The 22,393-nt window shown below is 35.6% G+C and overlaps 3 protein-coding genes across 3 annotated transcripts; 2 read left to right on the top strand and 1 right to left on the bottom strand.

The window, feature by feature from the left end:
• The first annotated feature begins 4,253 nt into the window (after window positions 1-4,253).
• LOC133533860 (DNA-directed RNA polymerase III subunit RPC6-like) lies at window positions 4,254-5,897 on the top strand. Its single transcript, XM_061872932.1, has 4 exons — window positions 4,254-4,533; window positions 4,632-4,836; window positions 5,038-5,289; window positions 5,645-5,897. The coding sequence occupies exons 1-4, from the start codon at window positions 4,334-4,336 to the stop codon at window positions 5,879-5,881; spliced, it is 894 nt and encodes a 297-aa protein (XP_061728916.1). The 5' UTR covers window positions 4,254-4,333; the 3' UTR covers window positions 5,882-5,897.
• Window positions 5,896-8,499, bottom strand: LOC133533862 (putative OPA3-like protein CG13603). Its single transcript, XM_061872935.1, has 4 exons — window positions 8,189-8,499; window positions 7,934-8,102; window positions 7,661-7,803; window positions 5,896-7,200 (listed from the first exon to the last, which is right to left on the bottom strand). Exons 1-4 carry the CDS (start codon window positions 8,328-8,330, stop codon window positions 6,779-6,781), a joined length of 876 nt encoding a protein of 291 aa, XP_061728919.1. The 5' UTR covers window positions 8,331-8,499; the 3' UTR covers window positions 5,896-6,778.
• A 288-nt stretch (window positions 8,500-8,787) lies between these two features.
• LOC133533859 (glucoside xylosyltransferase 1-like) lies at window positions 8,788-21,621 on the top strand. Its single transcript, XM_061872931.1, has 7 exons — window positions 8,788-9,302; window positions 9,384-9,699; window positions 10,547-10,739; window positions 11,224-11,339; window positions 12,328-12,510; window positions 13,166-13,338; window positions 14,135-21,621. The coding sequence occupies exons 1-7, from the start codon at window positions 9,118-9,120 to the stop codon at window positions 14,136-14,138; spliced, it is 1,170 nt and encodes a 389-aa protein (XP_061728915.1). The 5' UTR covers window positions 8,788-9,117; the 3' UTR covers window positions 14,139-21,621.
• Window positions 21,622-22,393: the final 772 nt, after the last annotated feature.

Below are 22,393 nucleotides of genomic sequence, written 5' to 3'. Positions count from 1 at the left end.
TAGAGGGAAGTTGACCGTGACGTCATTTCATATTATTTTAATTCCCATTTCCGTTCACTGTTAATTCCAAGGCCCCAACTAGGGTTCAGAACCGGGAAATCCCGGTCTCGAAAGTACCGGGAATTCCCGGTTCTTTTGTCAGTAAAATGGAACCGGGAAACCAAATTTGATTCCCGGTTCTTTCGGTACTTTCGGGAATTTTATTTTTATTAAGCGATTCACACTACTATTTACTTATTTACTCTTACTTTAATTTTCCACACTTTCTACTATCCAAACATTCAAAACTAACGTGAATAATTCAGCGTTAAAATAAATAACGCGCGAAATTAATGGTGCGCTCGATATTACCAATAACTACGTACACTCGCTCGCTGTTGCTAGGAAGGAAAGTAAGTATACTCTAAGTAAGTAGTAGACTCTGATGTGCTTGAAGTTCAAAACATTGCTTTGACAAAAGGCGATGAGTTAAATGCTGAGCTTGCAAAGGCTGTTAGTGAAAAACGCGTTAGATCTTCTGCTCATGAAGATCTCTTTACGAATGTTAGTATTGAAATGGCTCTCTTTGAGAATGGAGGAGATCGTGGGCGTTACTTGTCTCAGGCATATGACCATCTATTAACGATTCCGCCAACCAGTGTTGAGCCAGAAAGAGTTTTCTCATCGGCAGGTTTGTTATGCAACAAAATAAGATCTCGTTTGAGTGACAAAAGTCTAGATGCACTGTTGTTTTTAAGGTCCTATTATAGAGAAGAGAGAGCTAAAAGCTCTTAAAAAGCTAAACTTTGGTTACGCTATATTTTATGAATAGGTAGGTACTCGGAAAGAGATATTATTTTTAAATATTTTTTGGTAAAAAAGTTTAATTTTGTTTTCTTTGAAAAATGTTTAAGATATTTATAAATATTTAAGGAATCTCAGGTGACTGGCAAATTTTTACCATTTAATGACAGTTAACACTTACTTAAGAACCTAACAAAAACACTGTGATTGATTATAGTCTGATTTATATATAATAACTTACTACTAGGTATGAGAATAGAAAATAGTTTAATTTTGTTGCTTTTGAAAAATGTTTAAGATAATTCTAAATGTTTAAGGAATTTAAAATGACTACCTAATTTTGACCATTTTATTGACAGTAAATACTTAAGATCCTAAGAATAACACTGTGATTGACAATAGTCTGATTTATATATAATTACTTACTACTAGGTATGAGAATAGAAAATAGTTTAATTTTGTTTTCTTTAAAAATGTTTAAGATAATTCTAAATGTTAAGGAATCTAAGATGACTGCCTTATTTTTACCCTTTAATTGACAATAAATACTTACTTTAGTACCTAACAATAACATAACACTATGATTAATTATAGTCTGATTTATATATAATTACCTACTACTAGGTATGAGAGCGAATTAAAGTTACTTGAATACAGAATTTTAGTTTACTTTTGAAGCATAACCCTTGTTTTCTATGACAAAAACTAGCAAGAACCGAAAATACCGGGAAATCCCGGTTCCGTAATACAAAAGTACCGAAATTCCCGGTTCTCAAAAAGAATACCGGTTCCGAAAACACTAGCCCCAACGTTGTCTGTTCGCAATACAAAATTGAATACTGACTCAAGCCGTTTTGGTGGTTACACTGCCTGTGTATGCGTGGGTTTATAGACATGTGGACTGGTCGATTTTATATCGATAAGTGCACAGCGGAACGGAATAGTGATTAATTGGCTACTTGACTGTTTTTTGTAAATAATGTCAAACGATCTTGATTTTCCTGGGGATCAAATGTCTATATAGGACTCATGGCATTTAAGCAACACAAAGGTCAGAAATGAGAGTTAAAGTCTGATGCTCGCAGTAGACGATTGAAACGCCTCTGACAAAATGATAAGGTTGTTGTTATATAAATAATAAGTCAAATTTATATGCGATCAGTTTTATTCGGCTAATGGCTGAAAACAGACTACGGGAACCATAGATCAAAAACAAGACGAACGGACTCGTTCGAAAACACTTATAACTAAATAATCACGTTCGGAAACATCTCCCTTTCTCAAAACAAGATACAATATAGTCTCTTAGATGATGTGGTTGTGTCCTAGCCCGCCCACTGCGGCGCACGGCCTCTTCAGGTTCCATCGGTGGTGGCTGTTCTCTGATTTGTGACTGAACCACAAAAGGGTTATCATTCTGATTCTGTTCAACTAATTCAAAGCCAGAAAACTCTGGTACTCTCTGTCAGTCAAGTGGTTGGTGATCTGGGACCTGTGTCTGACTAAGGTAACCACCGTCTATAGCACACTGTAGGGCTTTATGTGAATTCTACTTCTTCTGTATGCTTTGTCTTTTACCTGTACTATGTACGATCTTTTATTTAGCTTCTTAGTGATAGTACCAAAACTCCACCTCTTATCAATCTCGGGCTGAAGTTGAGTAACAACATTCTGTCCTACCTGCAATTCTGGCAGCTCAGCACATCTTTTATCCCACTTCTGACACCATGTTGTTATACATATAAATAATAAGTCAAATTTATATGCGATCACTGATCAGTTTTATTCGGCTAATGGCTGACAACACAACAGACGACGGGAACCATACCCATAGATCAAAAACCGGCCAAGAGCATGTCGGGCCACGCTCAGTGTAGGGTTCCGTAGTTACTCTTCCGTCACAATAAGCTAAACTGGAGCTTAAAGTATAGTAAATTGTTAACCAAGGGATGAAACTGTAGCTTTCACCCGAGTTAAACAAATAGGCAAATTTGCATAATCGGTACCTAATTAAAGTAAGTCTTTTTACTATGAAGGGAAAACTTTTTGCGATAACTCAAAAACAGCTAAACTGATCATGTCCGCTATAGTTTTCATTTAATGTCTTTCTTAAGCTCTACTTCCACGATTTTTTTCATATTTTTTGGACCTATGGTTCAAAAGTTAGAGGGGGGGGACACATTTTTATTTTTCTTTCGGAGCGATTATCTCAGAATATATTCATTTTATCAAAAAATGTTTCTTGAAAACCCCTATTAGTTTTGAAAGACCTTTCCAACGATACCCCACACTAGGGTTGAAGCGAAAAAAAAATTCACCCCCACTTTACGTGTAGGGGAGGTACCCTAAAAAAAATTAAATTTTTAGATTTTATTGTACGACTTTGTCGGCTTTATTGATTTATATATCCATGCCAAATTTCAGCTTTCTAGCACTAACGACCACGGAGCAAAGCCTCGGACAGACAGACAGACAGACAGACAGACATGGCGAAACTATAAGGGTTCCGTTTTATGCCATTTGGCTACGGAACCCTAAAAACAAGACGAACGGACTTGGAAACAAAGGTGATGTGACGTCACATCATATACTAAAGTCCTAAATGTATGGAAGATCAAGGAAATTGCCATTTTGACCCTGAAATATTGCGTTTATGTGTATAGTTGTCATACAATTTATTTTTCAATAAAATGTAAGGAATCGAATGGTACCATTTTCTTTTCTATTTTTTAAATACAAAAAATAAATTGTTTGAGACTTCGGAGCCTTGTATTTTTTTATAATGTCCATATAAGTTTTAAAATTCCACTTTTTTATAATGGATGGCTCATTTTCTATCCATTTAACTAAATTTTGTTATAATATTCAACATGTGTCAAGTACCCAATTGAAGTTTCGATATCTTCACTAAAAATAAACATCATAATATATATTTATAATGATAAATATTTTATTAAATAATAAAATAACTCAATGCTTGCGGAAAACATACCTATTCTATTTTAGCAGTTAATTATGTAATGTAATTAAAAATCCGAACTTTCCCTTCGTTTCAACCTGTGTCGTTACGATGTGACCAACGCTAACGACGATAAAGAATAAAAGCGTTTTCTGTTTATTTTAGGTATAGTTAATCCTTTCGAGTAAAATTAAAATTGTAAGGAATGTCGATAAGTTTATCGATATGACTTTATTGACATGGCCATAAGACCCCTCTTTGTCAATAGAAAAAGGCGCGAAATTCATGAATGGTATGGGAAGTCAAATCTTTGCGCCAAAATTTTTTAAATTGACCATCTTTTCGTGTTCTAATGACAAGGTGGTTGTGCCAGAGTATAGTAGACAAATGTAAAGAATACAATACTCACTAGGAGGTCAAATGTCCTATTGCGTTTGTTATATGCGCTGTGTGCAAGAGTTTACAACACAACTTGATGTTTTTAATAGGACCTCGAATAGCACTAGATATTATCATTATCAGTTACAGCTCACTCAAACGTCAATTTCGCAGCTGATCGTCGGCGTGTTTTTAAAAATTGTAGGACTCAAAATGAGCACTAATAAATCAGAGGAAGCAAACAGGGAAAAGATTTTGAATGTGGCTAAGAAAAATCCTAAAGGTGTGTCAGATAAAGACATAAAAGCCGCTATTCCGGAGCTATCCTCTGGGGAACTAGTGGCTGCGATCAACTCGCTACTCCAGCAAGGGTGTTTTGATTTATTTAACCAAGGAGGATCTCTAATTTATAGGTACTCTATTATTCGTATTCCCAAGCAATTCGGAAAATAAGAGCCACGTTAAAATCAACATGCCTGGAATTTAATAAGGAAATTACCCTTTGTTACAGGTTAAAAGCTCAAACTAGTAAAACAGCTGTTAAAGGTGCAGACAATGAGGAGAAAGTGGTTTACAATTTAATAGAGGAGGCTGGTAATAAGGGAATATGGATTCGGGACATCAGAATTCGTTCTAACCTCGCCAATACACAGCTCACTAAAGTACTCAAAAGTCTTGAGAGCAAAAAAGTTATTAAGGCAGTGAAATGCGTAAACGTAAGTTAATAAATTTGGATTTAAGTGGAGTGATGGTCAATAAACTACTAAATCAATGGTCCAATTCTTGTTTATTTGGTTGAAGGCCAAGTCAAAATGGAAGCCACCCACACATGGAATGCCAGTTATTACTACTTTTAGAATAACCATAACTTCCATGATTTATTATCTGTACTTTTAATTTTATTTTTCAACTTTTAGGCTTCGAAAAAGAAAGTGTACATGTTGTATAATTTAGAACCAGATAGGTCTATATCTGGAGGAGCATGGTATCAGGATCAAGATTTTGAGTCTGAGTTTGTGGATATACTGAATCGCCAGTGCCTTAGGTTTTTGCAGCAAAGAGCTGACAAAATCAAGAACAATGTCCGAGGACCCATTGTAGGCAGAACTCAGTCTTACGCTACTGGTGCAGAAGTACACAAATACATAACTGACCTAGGAATTAGTAATGTGAGTATTTCAGACTACTATTTTAACTTGTAAAACAATAATTTAATAAATATAAAACTATTATTTTCTATAAAGAATAGATCATAGAAATTAACTTTGCACCAAACAATTTTTTTATGTAATATTATTTATGTAAATTATGGCATTAGGCAGGTCCACACAGAGCGAGCATACGGCCAACGTAGACGTGCCTAGACTGAGGCGGCGCTTTTCCTCACTTGAGCGTGCCGCCTCAGCTGAGGCACGTCTACACTGGCTCTTTTGTGCTTGAGGTAATTATATGCTTGCTCTGTGTGGACCCGCCTATTTATTAATATAATTCTATGTTCACTTAGAAAAATACTCCTCACTTCAGGTCACCCTAGATGTTGAAGATGTCATCACAATTTTGAACACACTAGTATATGATGGCAAGGCAGAGAGCAGTGTGTATCCTGATGGCAGCAAGGTGTTTCGCGCCGTTGAATCCCTACTACCACCCCCAGGGCTGGTGCAAGTGCCCTGTGGAGTGTGCCCTCTCATACACAAGTGCTATTCCAAAGGACTCATCACCCCACAGGACTGTACTTATATGAATGAATGGCTAGAATAATAAACATATAAAAATATGTGATTGTGTTATTTATTGTATCTTTACAGTAGGCAACATGGGAGACATCAGATGTAAATATTGAATGCCCTAAATTATTCTTTAGTCACACATAGCTGCAAAATACTTTTAAACATGTGTTCTAGCTAAAAACTCTGTACTAACTAACCTAGTGTTATCTTGTTATTGGTTACTGGTCTAATATAATAGTTGTATAATTACCCTTTTTTCACACCTTTACAGCAAATTGAATCATACAACATTACACATTTGTTGAATCATAGTTGACTATAGTTCTTGTATGTCTAATGAGTTATGATGTCAGTACCTCAAAAAAAGAAAGATAATATTATTGGATACAATTTATTTACATTGTTGCCTAATAAATTAGTATTTATACATTTGAGTTTACAAGTCATACTTTGTAGACTTGCATAGACCTAGTGTGGTAACAAACATTGAATCACTACACTACTCAGTAAGTATTAAGCATGCACTAATCTTATTATTTTGCCTATTAAATGTCTGCTTAGCAACATTATTTTAATTTATAGCTTGAATGTGTATAATATACACTAGCTTTTTACACTCAAATACTATAGCCATAAAACATTTCAAACCAAAATGTATACATCATCAAGTACCTGATAACTCCCAGTATCTTGTGTCAACCCTTCTAGAGTAAAAAGTTTCGAACACAAATGCAAACTGGTTGGCAGTAAAGATTAAAAGCAATTTATAAACATTGTCATTTATAAATTTTAAGCTTCACTAACTTCAAAGAAAAGCGCAGCAAAATAAATACTGCCAATATACAAAAAAAACTTTATACAATAGAATGTGTTATATCATAACCATAACAAACTAACTTTCCCTAAATTTTACAAATTTGCATACACTTTAAAACAAGCTCTTAAAGTTATGTTCAATGTTGTAGAGAGCCTCTGAAAGTACAGCACTATCACGTTTCTGAGACTGTATTTTCTTTTCTTGTTGTTTATTGTCCTCTACCCTTTGGCTATGAGGAAATATTGAACTAAAAACATCCATTTGGATGTAATTCAATGATTGAAGTATTAGTCCTTTGTCAGGGTATGGTGTGGAAATAAGTTGAGCCTCAGCTGTCATCATTTTAGAGCCATCTTGTGGCCTTTGCTGTGCTGGAGGCTGTTGGGTGGTGGGGGGCTGCTGGCCTTTTGGGGATGTTTGTCCAGCTGGGGGTTGTGGAGGGGAACTCTTAGCAGTAGTCAATTCTTCAAGTTCCTTCAGTGATTTGGTTATGTCCCTGACATCTGGAGGAGGGGCTTGTATCTTTTTACCACCTTAAATAGAATGTATTATTTTAGTTCTTAAACACAACACAGTAATAATAGCAGCAATGGTACCTACATTTTAATTTTATTTCATTAAACCTTACATTGCATTTCATTTTATAAAATTTATGAACAATAAGAAACAGGTGTATTAGGTTTGTAACACATATTGGTAGTGGGGTTGAGCCTCTGCCTCCCGAACTAGGTCCAAGCCTGTGTCTCAGGAGTCAGTGATTGCTCCTAGGTGTGAGCTCTCAATTTGGTAACAATGGTATCAGCAATAGAAATTCTTAAATAGGAAAAAAAAAGCAAATGAAAAAAGAAGTGATATAAAAAAAGTAAGCCAACTTCTACAGATATATGTAAGTCAGTGCTTTAAACTGAAAATATAAAGAAATTTTGTTTGTTATTAATAAAGCAATAATACTGAAAAGTCGAGATGAGCTTATAATAGCTAACTGATACTCACTGACTGAATGAATGAGGCGCTCCATTTCCCTGATCTGTGTTTCTTGTTGCTGGACTGCAAAGTACAAGTCTGTAATAGTATTGGTTATGTGTTTCAGCTCATCTATACGAGCTTGTTCTTTAGCTGCCTCTTTTTTGCTTTGCCTGCAAACAATAAAATAATACAAACTTAAGACAACCATGTTACTGCAAGTTTATTAAAAAAAAAAAAAAAAAACCATTTATTGCTCAAAGATCAATGAAATTTTGATTTGAAACATAAACAGAAAATTACCTGCTATATTCCACAGTAATCAGGGCAGCACCAATAATAAAAATGACTGATTCACCCAGCAGATTGGCACCCAGCTCAATGGCCATTTCCTGGCTCAGCACAGGTATGTTTACAGGTTTACCCAAATTTAGGACCCACATCTTAGCTTTCACCTCGCACCAATTGTAGACTGAACAAATCAATAATCAACATCAACATTCAATATTCATATTCATTTTAATGTAATCATAAAACGGTCACTAAACATATACTTACATTGGGCAGGAGGCATACAAACATACGTCCTGAAAAAGGGACTATTTTTGGCTCGTTCTTTACATGCATTAGCGATGGGTTTGCTGATCTGCTTGATTAGTAACACAGACAATTTGGCAATAGGAAACGCTCCAATAACCATTGTCGCTTATAATTCTAGGGATTGTAATAACACAGCAAATATTAATATAGAAATTCTAGCCCTACTAGGGAAAACCGAACAAACGATTGCATGTATCAATTTAATTTTGCAAGTTTTCTGCTATTCGTATAACACCATTCATACATAATCTGACATTAACAAAAATCTGTCAGTGTCAGTGCCAAAAACGAATACAGACTAACCAAAAATTTATCACTTACCAGCGTATTTAATAATGTCTCAAATATAGATTGGCCTAGGACTGTCTCATTGAAGTCTTATTTCAAACATAGACAGAGAGAATTATACTGTCTTTGTCTTACGCTGGTACTAGCAGCTAGCACTCAAAAGAAAGAAATGGTTTTCCAGGGGGCCTACCGCGAAAACCGAAATTCGCAAATTGCGGGGATCTTTCCCTTTTACTCTTCGTAAGACGTAATCAGAGTGACAGAGAAAAAATGCCCGCAATTGACGAATTTCGATTTTCCCGGTAGCCGCCCGGGGGGCCTACCGCAAAAATCGAAGTTCGTCAATTGCGGGCATTTTTCTTTGTCACTCTAATTTGGTCCTAGTGAGAGTAAAAGAGAAAGATCCCCGCAATTTGCGAATTTCGGTTTTTGCGGTAGGCCCCCTGATTCTTACTGATTGACAAATTGCGTTTACCTTATATTGTATGTCTATGCGTTTACCGGACTAGTCCACAGACCACTTGTTGCCTCGAACGATATGTCGTTTGACATACTTTGACAGTTAAAGAAAAAAGGAAATAGCTGTAAACAAACAATGGATGGATGTTCAGTTAGAAATTAATTCGTTAACATATATCATGAGACGGTTACCTCTTTGCAAAATCGTAGTTTTACTGGGTTTTAGTTTTATGATAATTTATTTATACTCTTGGATTAGTAATGATGATGTGAAGAACTTTGTATATAGATCTCGGGGTACAACGAACACTAAGTTATTAACGCTGTAAGTAACCGTTTAAAATCTATTTTATATTCTCATCTTTTTTGCATAGCACTATTTATATAATACGTCCTTTTTTTTCAGAAAACCTCAAAGTACTGTACCTCAGAAGACTACCATAAACAGAATCGTTTTGTCGTTCGTCGTGTGTGACTCAAGATTCAACGAATCCCTGAATGTTGTTAAATCAGTGTTACTGTTTACCAAGACCCCCGTACACTTCGTCATATTCACAGACGACAATCTTAAATTGAAATTTAATGACACTCTTAGCAACTGGAGAGTGCTAACCGACTACCAGCTTGATTTTGAGCTGCACAGCATTAACTTCCCTGAGGATCATGTTGATGATTGGATGAACTTATTCAGCAAATGTGCTGCACAACGATTATTTATTCCGGTAATAATCATTATAACATTTGCTTGATCTTATTTGTAAGTTTTGACATTGTAAATTTATATTTTGGATTTTATAAGTATTTACCTACTTAATCTTATTCGAGTTGTATTGACAATCCTTATTTTAGCTATAATTTTATATTATTAGTATTGTTATTATTTTAATTTTATTTTGATGATCATGATAGAAATTCTTATATTTTTGACATCAATGCAAACTTATTATGTAATTATCTTTCATGAAATAAATCATCTAATCTATTCTATTATAATTGTGATCACATAGTGCAACATACAGCACATATTTCCGTTATAAACCTACATGTGATACAATACAATACAAATATTCTTTATTGCTCACTAATATGAAAGAACATAATGACATACAAATTTAAACATACAACTTAGACTATGGTAGACAACGGGCGGTCTAATCGCTAAAGAGCGATCTCTTCCAGACAACCTCAGGGTAGTGGAGACAAGGTAAAAAAAAACAAGTGAGGTGATGCTGTGAGTGATAGAAGTTGAGAGATAATAATACCAAATTATACACATACATAAATAGCAAATAATATAAACTACATACACTACATACATAAATAAATGATTTTCATTTCATTTCATTTCATAAATGTGATGTGACCTATCATCTTGCAATTTCATACTAAGTAAGTAAGTTCATTGTCTAAGTACCCTCAACACAAGCCTTATTGAGCTTACTGTGGGACTTAGTCAATTTGTTTAATTATATCCTATAATATTTATTTATTTATGTTGTCTAAAGTGTCTCACACAGACATTTCAGTTGGTTTACCTTTCCTGTCATAACAAAATATATAATTTTTCAGAAACTGATCACCCACATTGATGCCATGATCTATGTTGACACTGACACCCTGTTCCTGGGCCCCGCTGATGAGTTGTGGCGAAAGTTCTCCCTGTTCAACATCTCCCAAATATCTGCCATGGCCCTGGAAAATGACAATCCAAATGTATCTTGGTACCCTAGATTTGCCAAGCATCCATTTTATGGGAAGTATGGTGAGTGTATAATCTTAGTTTTATTATTGTCTTATTATACACGTTACACCAGCCACTGAAAGTGGGGTGGGTACACGTCATATAGGTCATACTGAACAACTTTAACTGTGAGACAAACCCCAAAATCATGTTAAAAAAATTGACTCTCCCATACAAGATATCAACATCAGCCAGCCAAAATGTATGGGGGAGTCATTTTTATTTCACGATTTCGAGGATAGTCCCATGGTAAATGTTGCTCAGTATGACCACTTTAAGTGGCTGGTATAAGACATTGCAGATATGTATATTATTGGATTGGTAACTTGTGTCCTGCTCTGACTCTGCTGCTTATGTATAAGCATAATGAAATTGACAAATCAATCAAATTTTATTCTAGCATCAGCTCAATTTAAATTTGACTTTAGCATCACTAAAACAAGACCTAGAAGATAAGCTCATTTGTCCATGTAAACTTTAACAGTTATTGTTTGTATATTTTCAGGGCTAAATTCAGGTGTGATGTTAATGAATTTGACAAGAATGAGAGACTTTGGTTGGGTTGACTATGTCACCCCAATCATGCTTAAATGGAAATTGTACATACCATGGGGAGATCAGGTAATTAAGGGTACATTACTATGTAAGCCAGAAAATAAGGAATTGGAAACAAGTTTCATTGTCACTTTCTGGATATTTCACTGAAGTGCTTGAAACATGAACATTTCTCCTCACAAAATACTAAAAACTATGTTGTAACTGGACAAGTAATACAATTATACATAGTAGGATGGTCCAAAAAAATTAAGTTAATAATATTCCTTTTCCACAAGGGTCTTTTTTTATCCAATATACACAGAAATTATCCATATCAAAATTTTAGGCAAATAAACATCATTTGGAGGTTGCTTTAAATGAAACTATTCTGCCATACTAAAATGGTAGATAATAAAATATTAAGCCATCAATAATTCTGTTTTGGATATGTTTTAATGGCTCTATTTACGTTTTATCTATTAGTTATATAAGTGTGTAAAAAATATGCCGGTCAAAAAAAATATTTTTATGTTAATTTGTAATTTTGTATGTTTTTGTTTGTATGAGATTATTGCAAATCACAAAATTATTGGCAAATAAGTTCAAATTTGGCACAATTATTAGTGATTCATATAAAAATAAAGGGAGCCTTGTGGAGATAAAATTTGCTACACTTTTTTTTTCATACAAAGTTGGACCACCCTAACACATAAAGAAAGTTCTTCATATTTGACTGAAACTGGCAAAATGTTCCACTTTGTTGCTTGCCATAAGGACCAGATTTGCTTGTACCCTTATATGTATAACCTGTCAAGGTGTCCTTATGGCAAGCGACAAAGTGGGACTTTTTATAATTTTATATTTTTTTATAATTTTACTGATTATAAATTTGCACACTTGCATGAACTGTAAAACTGTATTGTAAATATCTCCATACTGTATCAATGAAAATGAATGATTTCTGATAATTTATTCCAATCTATACCAATGTAGCTCTGAACTTGTGTAGTCAAAAAGCATTCTAATTTACTCAAGTTGTCTTTGCATATCCTGTCTTAATCTCTGTTCACAGGATATAATAAACGTGATATTCCACTACCACCCCCGCGCCGTGCTCGAGCTCTCGTGCCGCTACAACTACCGCACGGACCAGTGCATGTACGGCGACGCGTGCCCCGACGCTACCACCAACGGCGTGTTCCTCCTGCACGGCAGCAGGAAGGCCTTCCACGCGCACAAGCAGCCCGCTTTTGAGGTATTCTATGAGTGGCAGCTATTTGTTGTAAAGCCTGAAAAGATTCTATTCTGCCTGGTGTTATGAGGTTATCATTCTCAATGTCCTGTAGATATTTGCGGTAGAATATTTTAATCTAAAAAAAATCAGTCGACAGATTTTTTAAATAATCACATACAAATACATTCAAACAAACAGTGTCTCACCCCAATTGCATATGTAGGTATACTGTCGCTAAATGTAGTTACTATCCAAAAACTGACCAGGGATTGCCGTTAACTGGTAATAGTTTCTTTTGTTTACTCTTTCTTTGAAGACACGGTGTCTTAGATACCAAGTCTAAATATGGTAGTCTGGCAGAGAATACAAGAGATGGGAGAAAAATCTATTCCTTACTATTACGCATTAAAATAGACAAAGCAAATCGCTAAATGAATAGTATGTCAAAAACGTAGGAATTATCTAGGAATGCATCTGCTTCTCACGTAATCGTTGTTCAGTAATGGAACAGGGAAGGTGCTACTGCCTCTCCAAAAATGTATCCTTTTTACTGCTTCTATACACACAGTATAATTGGCAAGTCATTTTACAGGATTATATAACTATAAAAAAAATAATTAAAAATGATGTGTCAGGAATAAAGGCTAGTTCAATCAATTCAATTCAAATTTTGCAGGCAGTATACCGAGCCATCGAGGAGTGGCCTGTCGGCTCGGACCCCACCGACTTACCGGCCGTACTCGAGCGCTACTTCACGGAGGCGCCTTCCTCGCTCTGCGGCAACCTCAAGGACGCCTTCCTGAAGATCCCCACGGCCACAATAACCAGGCTGCATAGGAAACCCGACAGGTATATACACTCTGCAGTATACCGGGCTATCAAGTGGTCTGTCGGCTCTGACCCCTCGGACTTGCCGGCCGTACTCGAGCACTACTTCACGGAGGCGCCGTCCTCGCATTGCGGCAAACTCAAGGACGCCCTCCTGGAGGTCTCCGCTTCCACAATAGCCATGCTGCATAGGAAACCCGACAGGTTACCTTTGCAGTATACCGGCTATCAAGGAGTGGTCTGTCGGCTCTGACCCCTCGGACTTACCGGCCGTACTCGAGCACTACTTCACGGAGGCGCCTTCCTCGCTCTGCGGCAACCTCAAGGACGCCTTCCTGAAGGTCTCCACGGCCACAATAGCCAAGCTGCATAGGAAACCCGACAGGCATCATTAATTTACAATTTTATGCTAAAATTATGACAGAGACGCTAAAGTGTCTCATTCCATCTGTTTATTCGTTTAATTATATATTAAAGTATATTATAGGCATGTTTTTAAATGTAATTTGAGTGTAATTAAAATAAGTATTGGACATTCTTACACAAATTGAGTAAGCCCCACAGTAAGCTGAAGAAGGGTAGGGTACTCAGACAGCGATAAATATAATACAAACATATATAAATACTTAAATGCATAGAAAACACCCATGACTCAAGAACAAATATCTGTCTCATTACATAAATAAATATCCTTACTGGGTTTTGAATCCAGGACCATTAGCTTCATCGGCTTTATTCCCTCTAGGCCAAATCATCGAGAAATTTGTTTCGACGCGCGTTCAATAACACTAATCTAACATGTATTTAATTCTCACAGGTAGCGACTTCATCTTACGAAGTTGAAGAGCGAAGGGACCATTACAATGAGGTGAATAACTAGAATTAAGGTTGGTGATCGGAGGTAAGGTTAGAAAATGATCTTTAGAAGTTATCATTAATTCTACAGTTTTTATTTTAATATGACTGGATTTAATCCGTAACTTTGTGTCTGCAAATACAGGACAATCTCACTAATCTGGCACTAATCGATATTTTTTTAGTATGTTGAAGCAATACACTATATTCATAAACTAAATACAAAGGAAATTGTACTGTTATCTGGATTTTAGGCATTTATAAAAATATTCAAGAGTGATAATGTAACCGCACATAGTAAATTTGGGCGTAGAAGGACCACGTGCATCCCTATTTTAGTGCCGGATTATTGAAATTTCACTGTAAATTACCTATTACATTCCTTTGACTATCGGAGGAAATGTACCATTGCGTAAACTTACCTTTTTTCGTGCGTTATAAATATTGTAAGGATATAATGACGTGATTGGACCCGATTGGTCAGCTAGTTTCCAACAAACAAAATACAGGTATCTTAGTTTAATAAGATAGTTTCAGCCGCTTAAGATTAGATTTAGAGTCACATGAACCCACCGCCAAAAATTGTAGATTTAGTTGCTAAAAATGGTATATAGAGTCCAAACAAGATAAGTTGGCAGAGATTCTGATGGGTTATTAAACGTCAGACTTCTATGAAATTATGACGTTTACTTGACGCTTGCACCGTCTAGGCTATTCAAAATCGCTGCGAACTTATCTAGGTCTGACTCTAGTATATACAAAGAAAATATAGCGAGTTTTGTATATGAAACTGCTACTCGCTTTGTATTTAAATTTATAGCAACTGAAACTAATCCCGTCAACTGGGATGAATAGGAACAGCTGGGGTAAATAGGGACATAATCTAAAATATGATTTACCTGACAAAAATACCCACACAAATTATATTATACTGAATCTACTGGTATTTTCAATAGAATGATATAATAAATGTCTTAAGTTTAGACGACCGGTCTCTAAAATATGATTTACCTGACAAAAATACCCACACAAATTATATTATACTGAATCTACTGGTATTTTCAATAGAATGATATAATAAATGTCTTAAGTTTAGACGACCGGTCTGGCCTAGTGGGTAGTGACCCTACCTATGAAGCCAATGGTCCTAGTTTCGAATCCCGGTGAGAGCCGACGTAGCTTTATTTGACGTATATAAGTGCATTGTAATATGCCTACTTGGAAAATAAACTATCTTTATCTTTAAGGGCATTTATTTGTATGATGGGCACAGATATTTGTTACCGAGTCACAAATGGGTGTTTTCTATGTATTTAAGTATTTGTATATTATATATATCATTGTCTGAGTACCCACAAGTCCCACAACACAAGCTTCCTTGAGCTTACCGTGGGATTTAGTCAATCTGTGTAAGAATGTCCTATAATATTAAAAAAAAACCGTTATTTATTAAGCATACACTACTATCCTTCCCTTGCCTCTATATTTACGAGATATGCATTTTTGTAAAACTGAATATTGAACTATTCACCTTCACAGGAGACAAAGAAACAACACGGTCACATAGACGCTGAAGGTTAGCATTGCCAACTACTAGCAAGTTAGTACTTCGGAAAAAAAAGCGCGTATTGTATGTGTATTAATATATTCAATAAAATACCAGCTGAAATAAAGATATTGCCTATTAATGAATTCTAAAAGACATTGTATAAAATACTAATTGACAATTGTTTTTACAGTATAAACGAATTTTTATTGCATACGTTTTAAATGTTAATTGATATCTGAAAATCTTTTATAATTATTTCATCCTATTTTTTTTTTTTTTTTGTAATTTTAATATTTTCATGCTATTGACTCCTCATTAAATTATTTCTTATTAGTTGATGTTAAATTATATTTAATCATATAAATATAATTTATTTTAATTGACCGAGTGATCTAATCAGGCGGGCCGTATGCTTGTTTGCCACCGTCGTGGTATATAAAAAAAAACAAGTTATCACTGACAACTGTTCACATGTCTACATGGACTGAATATATCATGGGACACAATGCTTGTAATTTAAGATCTTATGTTACCATATGTTCATTGTGAATAAACGATTTCATTTCAAAAGTGTAAGATTTTTTTAAAGAAACTGTTAGGTAAATCACATTTTAAGTTTTGTCCCTATTAATCCCAGCTAGCCTTATTCACCCCGGTTGACGGTAACAGAAATTTCATGTTATTACATAATGTAATTTCAGAATGAGAGCTAAACTTCGATTGTATGGCGGCGCCAAGATTCATGTGACTCTTAATTAAGTGAGCAGCTAAGGTATTTAAATGTATTACATTAATCTGAGAAGAAATTGAGTACTCATATTTTAGTGTTTGATTTCCGTGTTTACGTTAGCTAATAAAAGTTGTGTTTCGGAAAAATGGACCTTAATGTGGCCGTACAGTGATTCTATTTATCATTACTATTAATTACAAGTAAGATACATATAGTTCACTTGTAATATAACATATATTATGAAACACTTTGCGACGTTTACTGCTCTAAGGTAGCCTTTTTCTGAGACACAAATGTCACCAATGTATTATATTTATACAATTAAGATTTAAAGTATTTGAAATGTTGCCTTAATATAATATCATAGTATTCACCAGGGCAGTGGTTCCCAAAGTTGACTGGGCTCCGACCCACCTAACAAAACCGGCCAAGTTCAGGACCCACCTAATCATTGCCTAAAATCTGGCCTTACATAGCTATGGAGTACTGAAAGTAAGTAGTACTTTTATAGCTTCATCAAACAAGCAACTGCATTTTGTTGTTGGCATGTCGTCTAATGTTACAAGGCCCACTCAAATTTCGCTCGCGACCTACCAATGGGTCGCGTCCCATGGTTTGGGAACTGCTGCACTAGGGTATTATGTTAAATTAAATTCATCCATTGTTGTTACCAAGAGACCAACTGATATATTACTGTGTATAAGTTTACATTTATTTACTGTTAATTGGCTTTATCGTAGCATATGCATATATTTATAGACAACGAGCTGACCTCGGAAAATGCTCTAGTTTTATTGCTACGCTACGCTATAGATATTAAGTACTTGATCCGGGAAATCTAGCAGCTATTTATTGATGTAGGCCAGAGTAGCAAGCCAGCAAAGAGGTGGCACACATTTTTCGATTGCTCATGATTTTATTTGGCGCTTGAATGACACTGGCTTAACATATCATTAAGAAAACAGCAGGTGGTACTTATTTACTTTATAAAAATGTCTGGCAATGTTATACCTATTCCAATTGTACAAAACAAACTCAATCAAACCAAGAACTCGCGATTTTTTTTACTTCGGTGATTTTATAACCTCAGTTATTTGTTGGCTTGTCACTCTGGCATCCACCGATGGACAGCTGCCAGATTCGCGAATCAAAACTAAATTTATTAGTAAACTAACTAGACCAGTTCCATCGCTCTCATTATCATATATGTAGGTAGGAGCTAGCTCTTAGTTCATTAATTATTAGTTAATGACGCACGGTTTATATTAAATCTTGTCAGAAGTTTTCCATTCTCAGAAAATATGTCTTCTATCTGATAAGTGATAACCTCGACGGTATATGTACCTAAATGTAAAGAGTAGTAAATGGTTTGTAATTAGACGCAACCGCAGACATATTCTGAGTACCGCCGAGAGCTTATGAAATGGAAATTACAAGGGAGGTATTGGAGTGGACGAAGCGCCAATCACAATTAGCGGACTGATAGCGTCACTCATTAGTGAACTATGATACAATAAAATTTAACGAATGCTTTAACGGTGACATACTGTTAAGCCAAACCAAACTCCAAACTCAAAATTTATTTCCTACAATTATGTAGGTGGTGTGTTGACGTGCCTAAAATGCGCTCGGAAATTTAGTAGGAAGGTTGGTTACGCGAGCCATCTAAAAGTGCAGCAGAGAGTGGGACAGCTACACTCTGTTAACAGTAATTAAAAATGTCCACTCCAGAACACAGTCGCTGTGGCCGAAATCGGTCAGGAGTCATCATCATCATACTGCTAAGTACATCTGACCCTACACCGTGATTATCTTAACCCGTGGTCCTGGAAATAGGTACCTGATTTGATCAACGAAAGGATAAGAACCAATTAATTAGTCACTGGTCTAAATTTTGCTGTAGCAATTTTTATTTGTTTTACTTCCGTATACGTATTGGCTAGTTATCGCGGCGAATAGATTTCCACATTATTATACATAGGGGCTACTATTCGGTATCTAAGTGTTAACATTTTATCCAAATTGATTTTAAAAGTGGCACCTACTGATAAAAAACGAGTTTCCGATTTGGATTGTCTTCTTAAAAGTCATATTTCACGCAATTTTTTAGTCGTTAAAATGCTATTGGTTCGTATCATTCGGTTTCCAATGAACCTTGGACCTAAAAATGCAGAAATTGAGCAAATCAAGGAGAAAACGGACATATACTCAGATACTCCCTTTTGTCTGCCGACGATGCGATTGAAAAGAGGAAGAAAGTAAAATTTATAGTCGTTCGATTTGAAGCTGGCCCGAAGCGGCTAATCTTTTGTCTATTGTTAACTAAAACCGCGCGTGCTACTACCTGCAAAAAAAGGGTCGTATAATTCTTATTGGCACCTGAGCGCGGGCTAGTCCAACGCTCAAAACACCAGTGTAGGTGTGCTCTCCGATAACGCGCCTTTGTTATGCATATCAAGGACACTTTTTAGACGGGTTCGGTAGCGTTCGACTCGCCGGCACTCAGTAACCGTATAGGGACCACACAAGAAATAGCAAATTATTTTTCCATTTGTTCATTTTGAATCTTATTTCAATTACCATAGGAGTTGTAATTAAATAACCGATTAAAGTGATAGTTAACAATAGACAAAGGATAAGCCGTTAGGGCCCAGCTACAAATCTAACGACTATACCCGGAGTCCGTTTCTAATCTGTGTCGCTAATCTTAATCGCTACTTAAATTCGGAGTTCCCAAGCCAAAAATCAGAGTAGACTACTTATCATTTATTAGAGGGCTCCGTTAAACCAACGGAAGTCGTACCTACTAAATTAATTTAAATGATACATAATATTAAAGCCTTGATCTAGTATAGGGCATGCAAAACTACATAACAGTGAGAATCTTCATCCTAACATTCAAATAGACTTAAAAGTCACTTTTTCTCAAACAAGTCATACCAGAGTATGAGATGATACACTAGAAAATATGAGTACATTCGTCTCTATTTAATCTAAATCTATATTCCTTGCTAAGCCAACGTCAGATATTGCACGCATGTTGTACAGGTAAACTAGTTGAGATGTTATACTACCTACATCTAAATAATTACTAAGTTGTATAAAGAACCATAAAACAAGAATAAAGATGGAGGATAGCGTGTTTTATGATTGTACATTTGCGGTTAGTTACATTATACTTATACCTTATACTCGCTATTTTTATGGTGCGCATTGCGCGTAAGATAGAAAAAATCTAATATATTTTACGTTGAGTTGTAGATTACTTGTCATTTAAAGTATTTATAGGCTTATTAATCTAGGTATTCTAGGTGATGTTGCGTTTAGTTAAGACCTATTTCAACATAGTTAATATATGTTTTTAATAAAATACTTTTTGGCACGAAATAAATTTACAAGCCAAGCATCTTTAACACAAGCACTTAAGATAATCTTCATGACATTGTTTATTGAATTACAAACAAGACATATTTTTTTTATTACTTTGCTAAAGTAATTGCAAGGAGAAACAGAACTAGTGTGGTAACACATCGTTATTTGTACGTTTAGCCATAAAGGTGTATGGGTGTGAGCATAAGTGTCTATTCTTTACCTACAACATTAATTACAGTTCAGATATGTTACTTTAGAATGACTATAGTTTATGTATGTATTAGTATGCATTATTGGCCCGAGTGGCAGTTGTCACGTCCATTAGCCTCTTAGGGCAGTTTCAGACTAGCGTTTTATACAAGCGTGCTCATACGCGCGTGTTAGATCGTATAGACCAAATGTGGAAATGTAACGCACAAATGTAACAACGACAAAAGCATCAAAAATCCTTAGGTATATGTCAGGGGAAATCCTGACGTATGGCAACCCTGCTCGTTGATATAATGTGTAATAAAGTTGGCATGGCTAATTGGTAACTAGAGTCAATATGTATATACCAATGTTGGCTATGTAACATAGCCTATGTCACATATAAAGGTTTCATTCCATTTGCGAAGGATTAAATTAAGTTTTAAGCGAAAACAATATTTTCACCACGCCAGCTTGTAAAGGCTCTTTTAAGTCTCTTTGTACTTTAAAAATTGATTTTCATATTAATTTTTCGTATTAATCGTACATTGTCAGTGTTACAATTCTATAAGAATGTTGCAATTTATTTGTAATGTTTTTGTGTTCGACTCGGGAGCTAAATTGGTTTAAACCCTCGTGCCTTGAAATGAAACCCTCGCAACTCCCCAGATTCCACTTTTGTGCCACTGGTTAAGCTCGTGGTTCAATTTTGTTATCTTTCCCTGTTGTTTTCCATATTGATATCTGAGATCTCAATACGAGTTAAACAACAACTTTTCTCCCTTGTAAAACAATTAACTATTTACTACTAAATACATATTTTTTAAATATTTGCATATATGATTAGATTCTCGTATTCAGCTTTAAATTACATTAATTAAGGTGCTGCTTGCTATAGACATCGATGAGTTTATCTCAATTCAATTCTTAACATTGCAGACAAAAAACCATGATCTTAATTCTTAAGACAATGATGTATTTGAATTTATTAAGTTTTTACATAAGGTAAGACGAATAAACGAGCATAGTTTATTTTGTTCGGGGCAAGACAAACAGTATGAGGACTTGAGTACTCCATACAAGTTCTTGTCTTGTCCCGGTGATAGTCTTACCCCACCTTACATTTTTATTATAAGTAAAAACTCATACTATAGTATGAATTTTAGGAGATTTTTTTTTAGCTTGGGCACTAATTTGTTGAACAAAAGCCTTTGTTTCTTTTATGCAGACCGGAGACGAAACCGAAAAAATCTTCTCATGAAATTCATATATGCTTTTGGCTAACCAGATCAAATAATTAGTTATGCTAAATGCTTTCTGAGCTCTTAAAAAGTCCATAATGGAAAAAATTAAGGACCACTAAGAGCTTTGAAATATTTGTAAAAAAATATAACCTATTAAACTGTTAAAATTACGAAATGCTGCAATATGCTAGCCGTGTCCGAGTCTCTTTTAGCACATTGTTTGAAATCATTAAGTACGTGTATTCATACCTAGATATGTATATAATATAGTTATTATTAGTATTCTGTCTGCCTCATTATGTATTTTTATTTATTGAATGTCATTTTTTACCTTTATTTTAATAAAGACATGAAATAAACAAAGATTATCATATTTATCATTTTAACATTGTTGGGGTGATTAACGTGTTCACTACTAAGGCCGTTGTCACATTGGATGCGATTTGCACGTCGCTCCGATGTTGTCTCGCTCAAACATTGTCTGGATGCCAGCTTGGGCCCTTCGACTCAGTTCAAAGACGTGCTGTAAGAATCGTCGACGATCCCAAACTCACAAGCGGTATTGAACCTTTAAGTCTAAGGAGAGACTTTGCCTCCTTATGTGTGTTCTACCGCTTGTACAATGGGCTGTGCTCTGAAGAATTGTTTGACATGATGCCAACGGCTACTTTCTATCACCGCACCGCCCGCCGTCGGCAGGATGTTCATCCTCACACCCTAGAACCTAAATGGTCACGCACTGTGCGGTTTAAGAGGAACTTCCTCCCGCGCACGCTCCGGTTGTGGAATGAGCTACCTGCCGAGGTTTTCCCGAGGGTCTACAGTATGAGGTTCTTCAAAAAAGGAGTGTACAGATTTTTAAAGGGTTGGCAACGCGCATGTAACACCTCTGGAGTTGCAGGCGTCCATAGGCTACGGTGACTGCTTACCATCCAGGCGGGCCGTATGCTTGCTTGCCACCGTCGTGGTATAAAAAAAAAAAAAAAAAAACATCGGAGCGACGTCACGCGCGAATCGCAGTCAGTCTGATAACCACCTAAGACCTAACGCGCAATATCTCTCAGTTGGAATAATATATATGTTACTCATGTCTCATGCGCCATCGAGTCACAAGATAAAACAAACATAACTTTATAT

The sequence above is a fragment of the Cydia pomonella genome, unplaced genomic scaffold, assembly GCF_033807575.1.
Source record: "Cydia pomonella isolate Wapato2018A unplaced genomic scaffold, ilCydPomo1 PGA_scaffold_208, whole genome shotgun sequence".
NCBI classification, from domain to species: domain Eukaryota; kingdom Metazoa; phylum Arthropoda; class Insecta; order Lepidoptera; family Tortricidae; genus Cydia; species Cydia pomonella.
This window is presented reverse-complemented; position numbering and strand designations above follow the sequence as displayed.

What these genes read in the sequence shown, in the direction of transcription:
- LOC133533860 (XM_061872932.1), top strand. Translation starts at nt 4,334, where the DNA reads ATGAGCACTAATAAATCAGAGGAAGCAAACAGGGAAAAGATTTTGAAT. An exon ending in GGAGGATCTCTAATTTATAG is followed by an intron (nt 4,534 to 4,631) that starts GTACTCTATTAT and finishes CCTTTGTTACAG; the next exon opens with GTTAAAAGCTCAAACTAGTA. An exon ending in AGGCAGTGAAATGCGTAAAC is followed by an intron (nt 4,837 to 5,037) that starts GTAAGTTAATAA and finishes TTCAACTTTTAG; the next exon opens with GCTTCGAAAAAGAAAGTGTA.
- LOC133533859 (XM_061872931.1), top strand. Translation starts at nt 9,118, where the DNA reads ATGGATGTTCAGTTAGAAATTAATTCGTTAACATATATCATGAGACGG. An exon ending in CACAACGATTATTTATTCCG is followed by an intron (nt 9,700 to 10,546) that starts GTAATAATCATT and finishes ATAATTTTTCAG; the next exon opens with AAACTGATCACCCACATTGA. An exon ending in TCCATTTTATGGGAAGTATG is followed by an intron (nt 10,740 to 11,223) that starts GTGAGTGTATAA and finishes GTATATTTTCAG; the next exon opens with GGCTAAATTCAGGTGTGATG.
- LOC133533862 (XM_061872935.1), bottom strand. Translation starts at nt 8,330, where the DNA reads ATGGTTATTGGAGCGTTTCCTATTGCCAAATTGTCTGTGTTACTAATC. An exon ending in ATTACTGTGGAATATAGCAG is followed by an intron (nt 7,804 to 7,933) that starts GTAATTTTCTGT and finishes TATTGTTTGCAG; the next exon opens with GCAAAGCAAAAAAGAGGCAG. An exon ending in GCGCCTCATTCATTCAGTCA is followed by an intron (nt 7,201 to 7,660) that starts GTGAGTATCAGT and finishes ATTCTATTTAAG; the next exon opens with GTGGTAAAAAGATACAAGCC.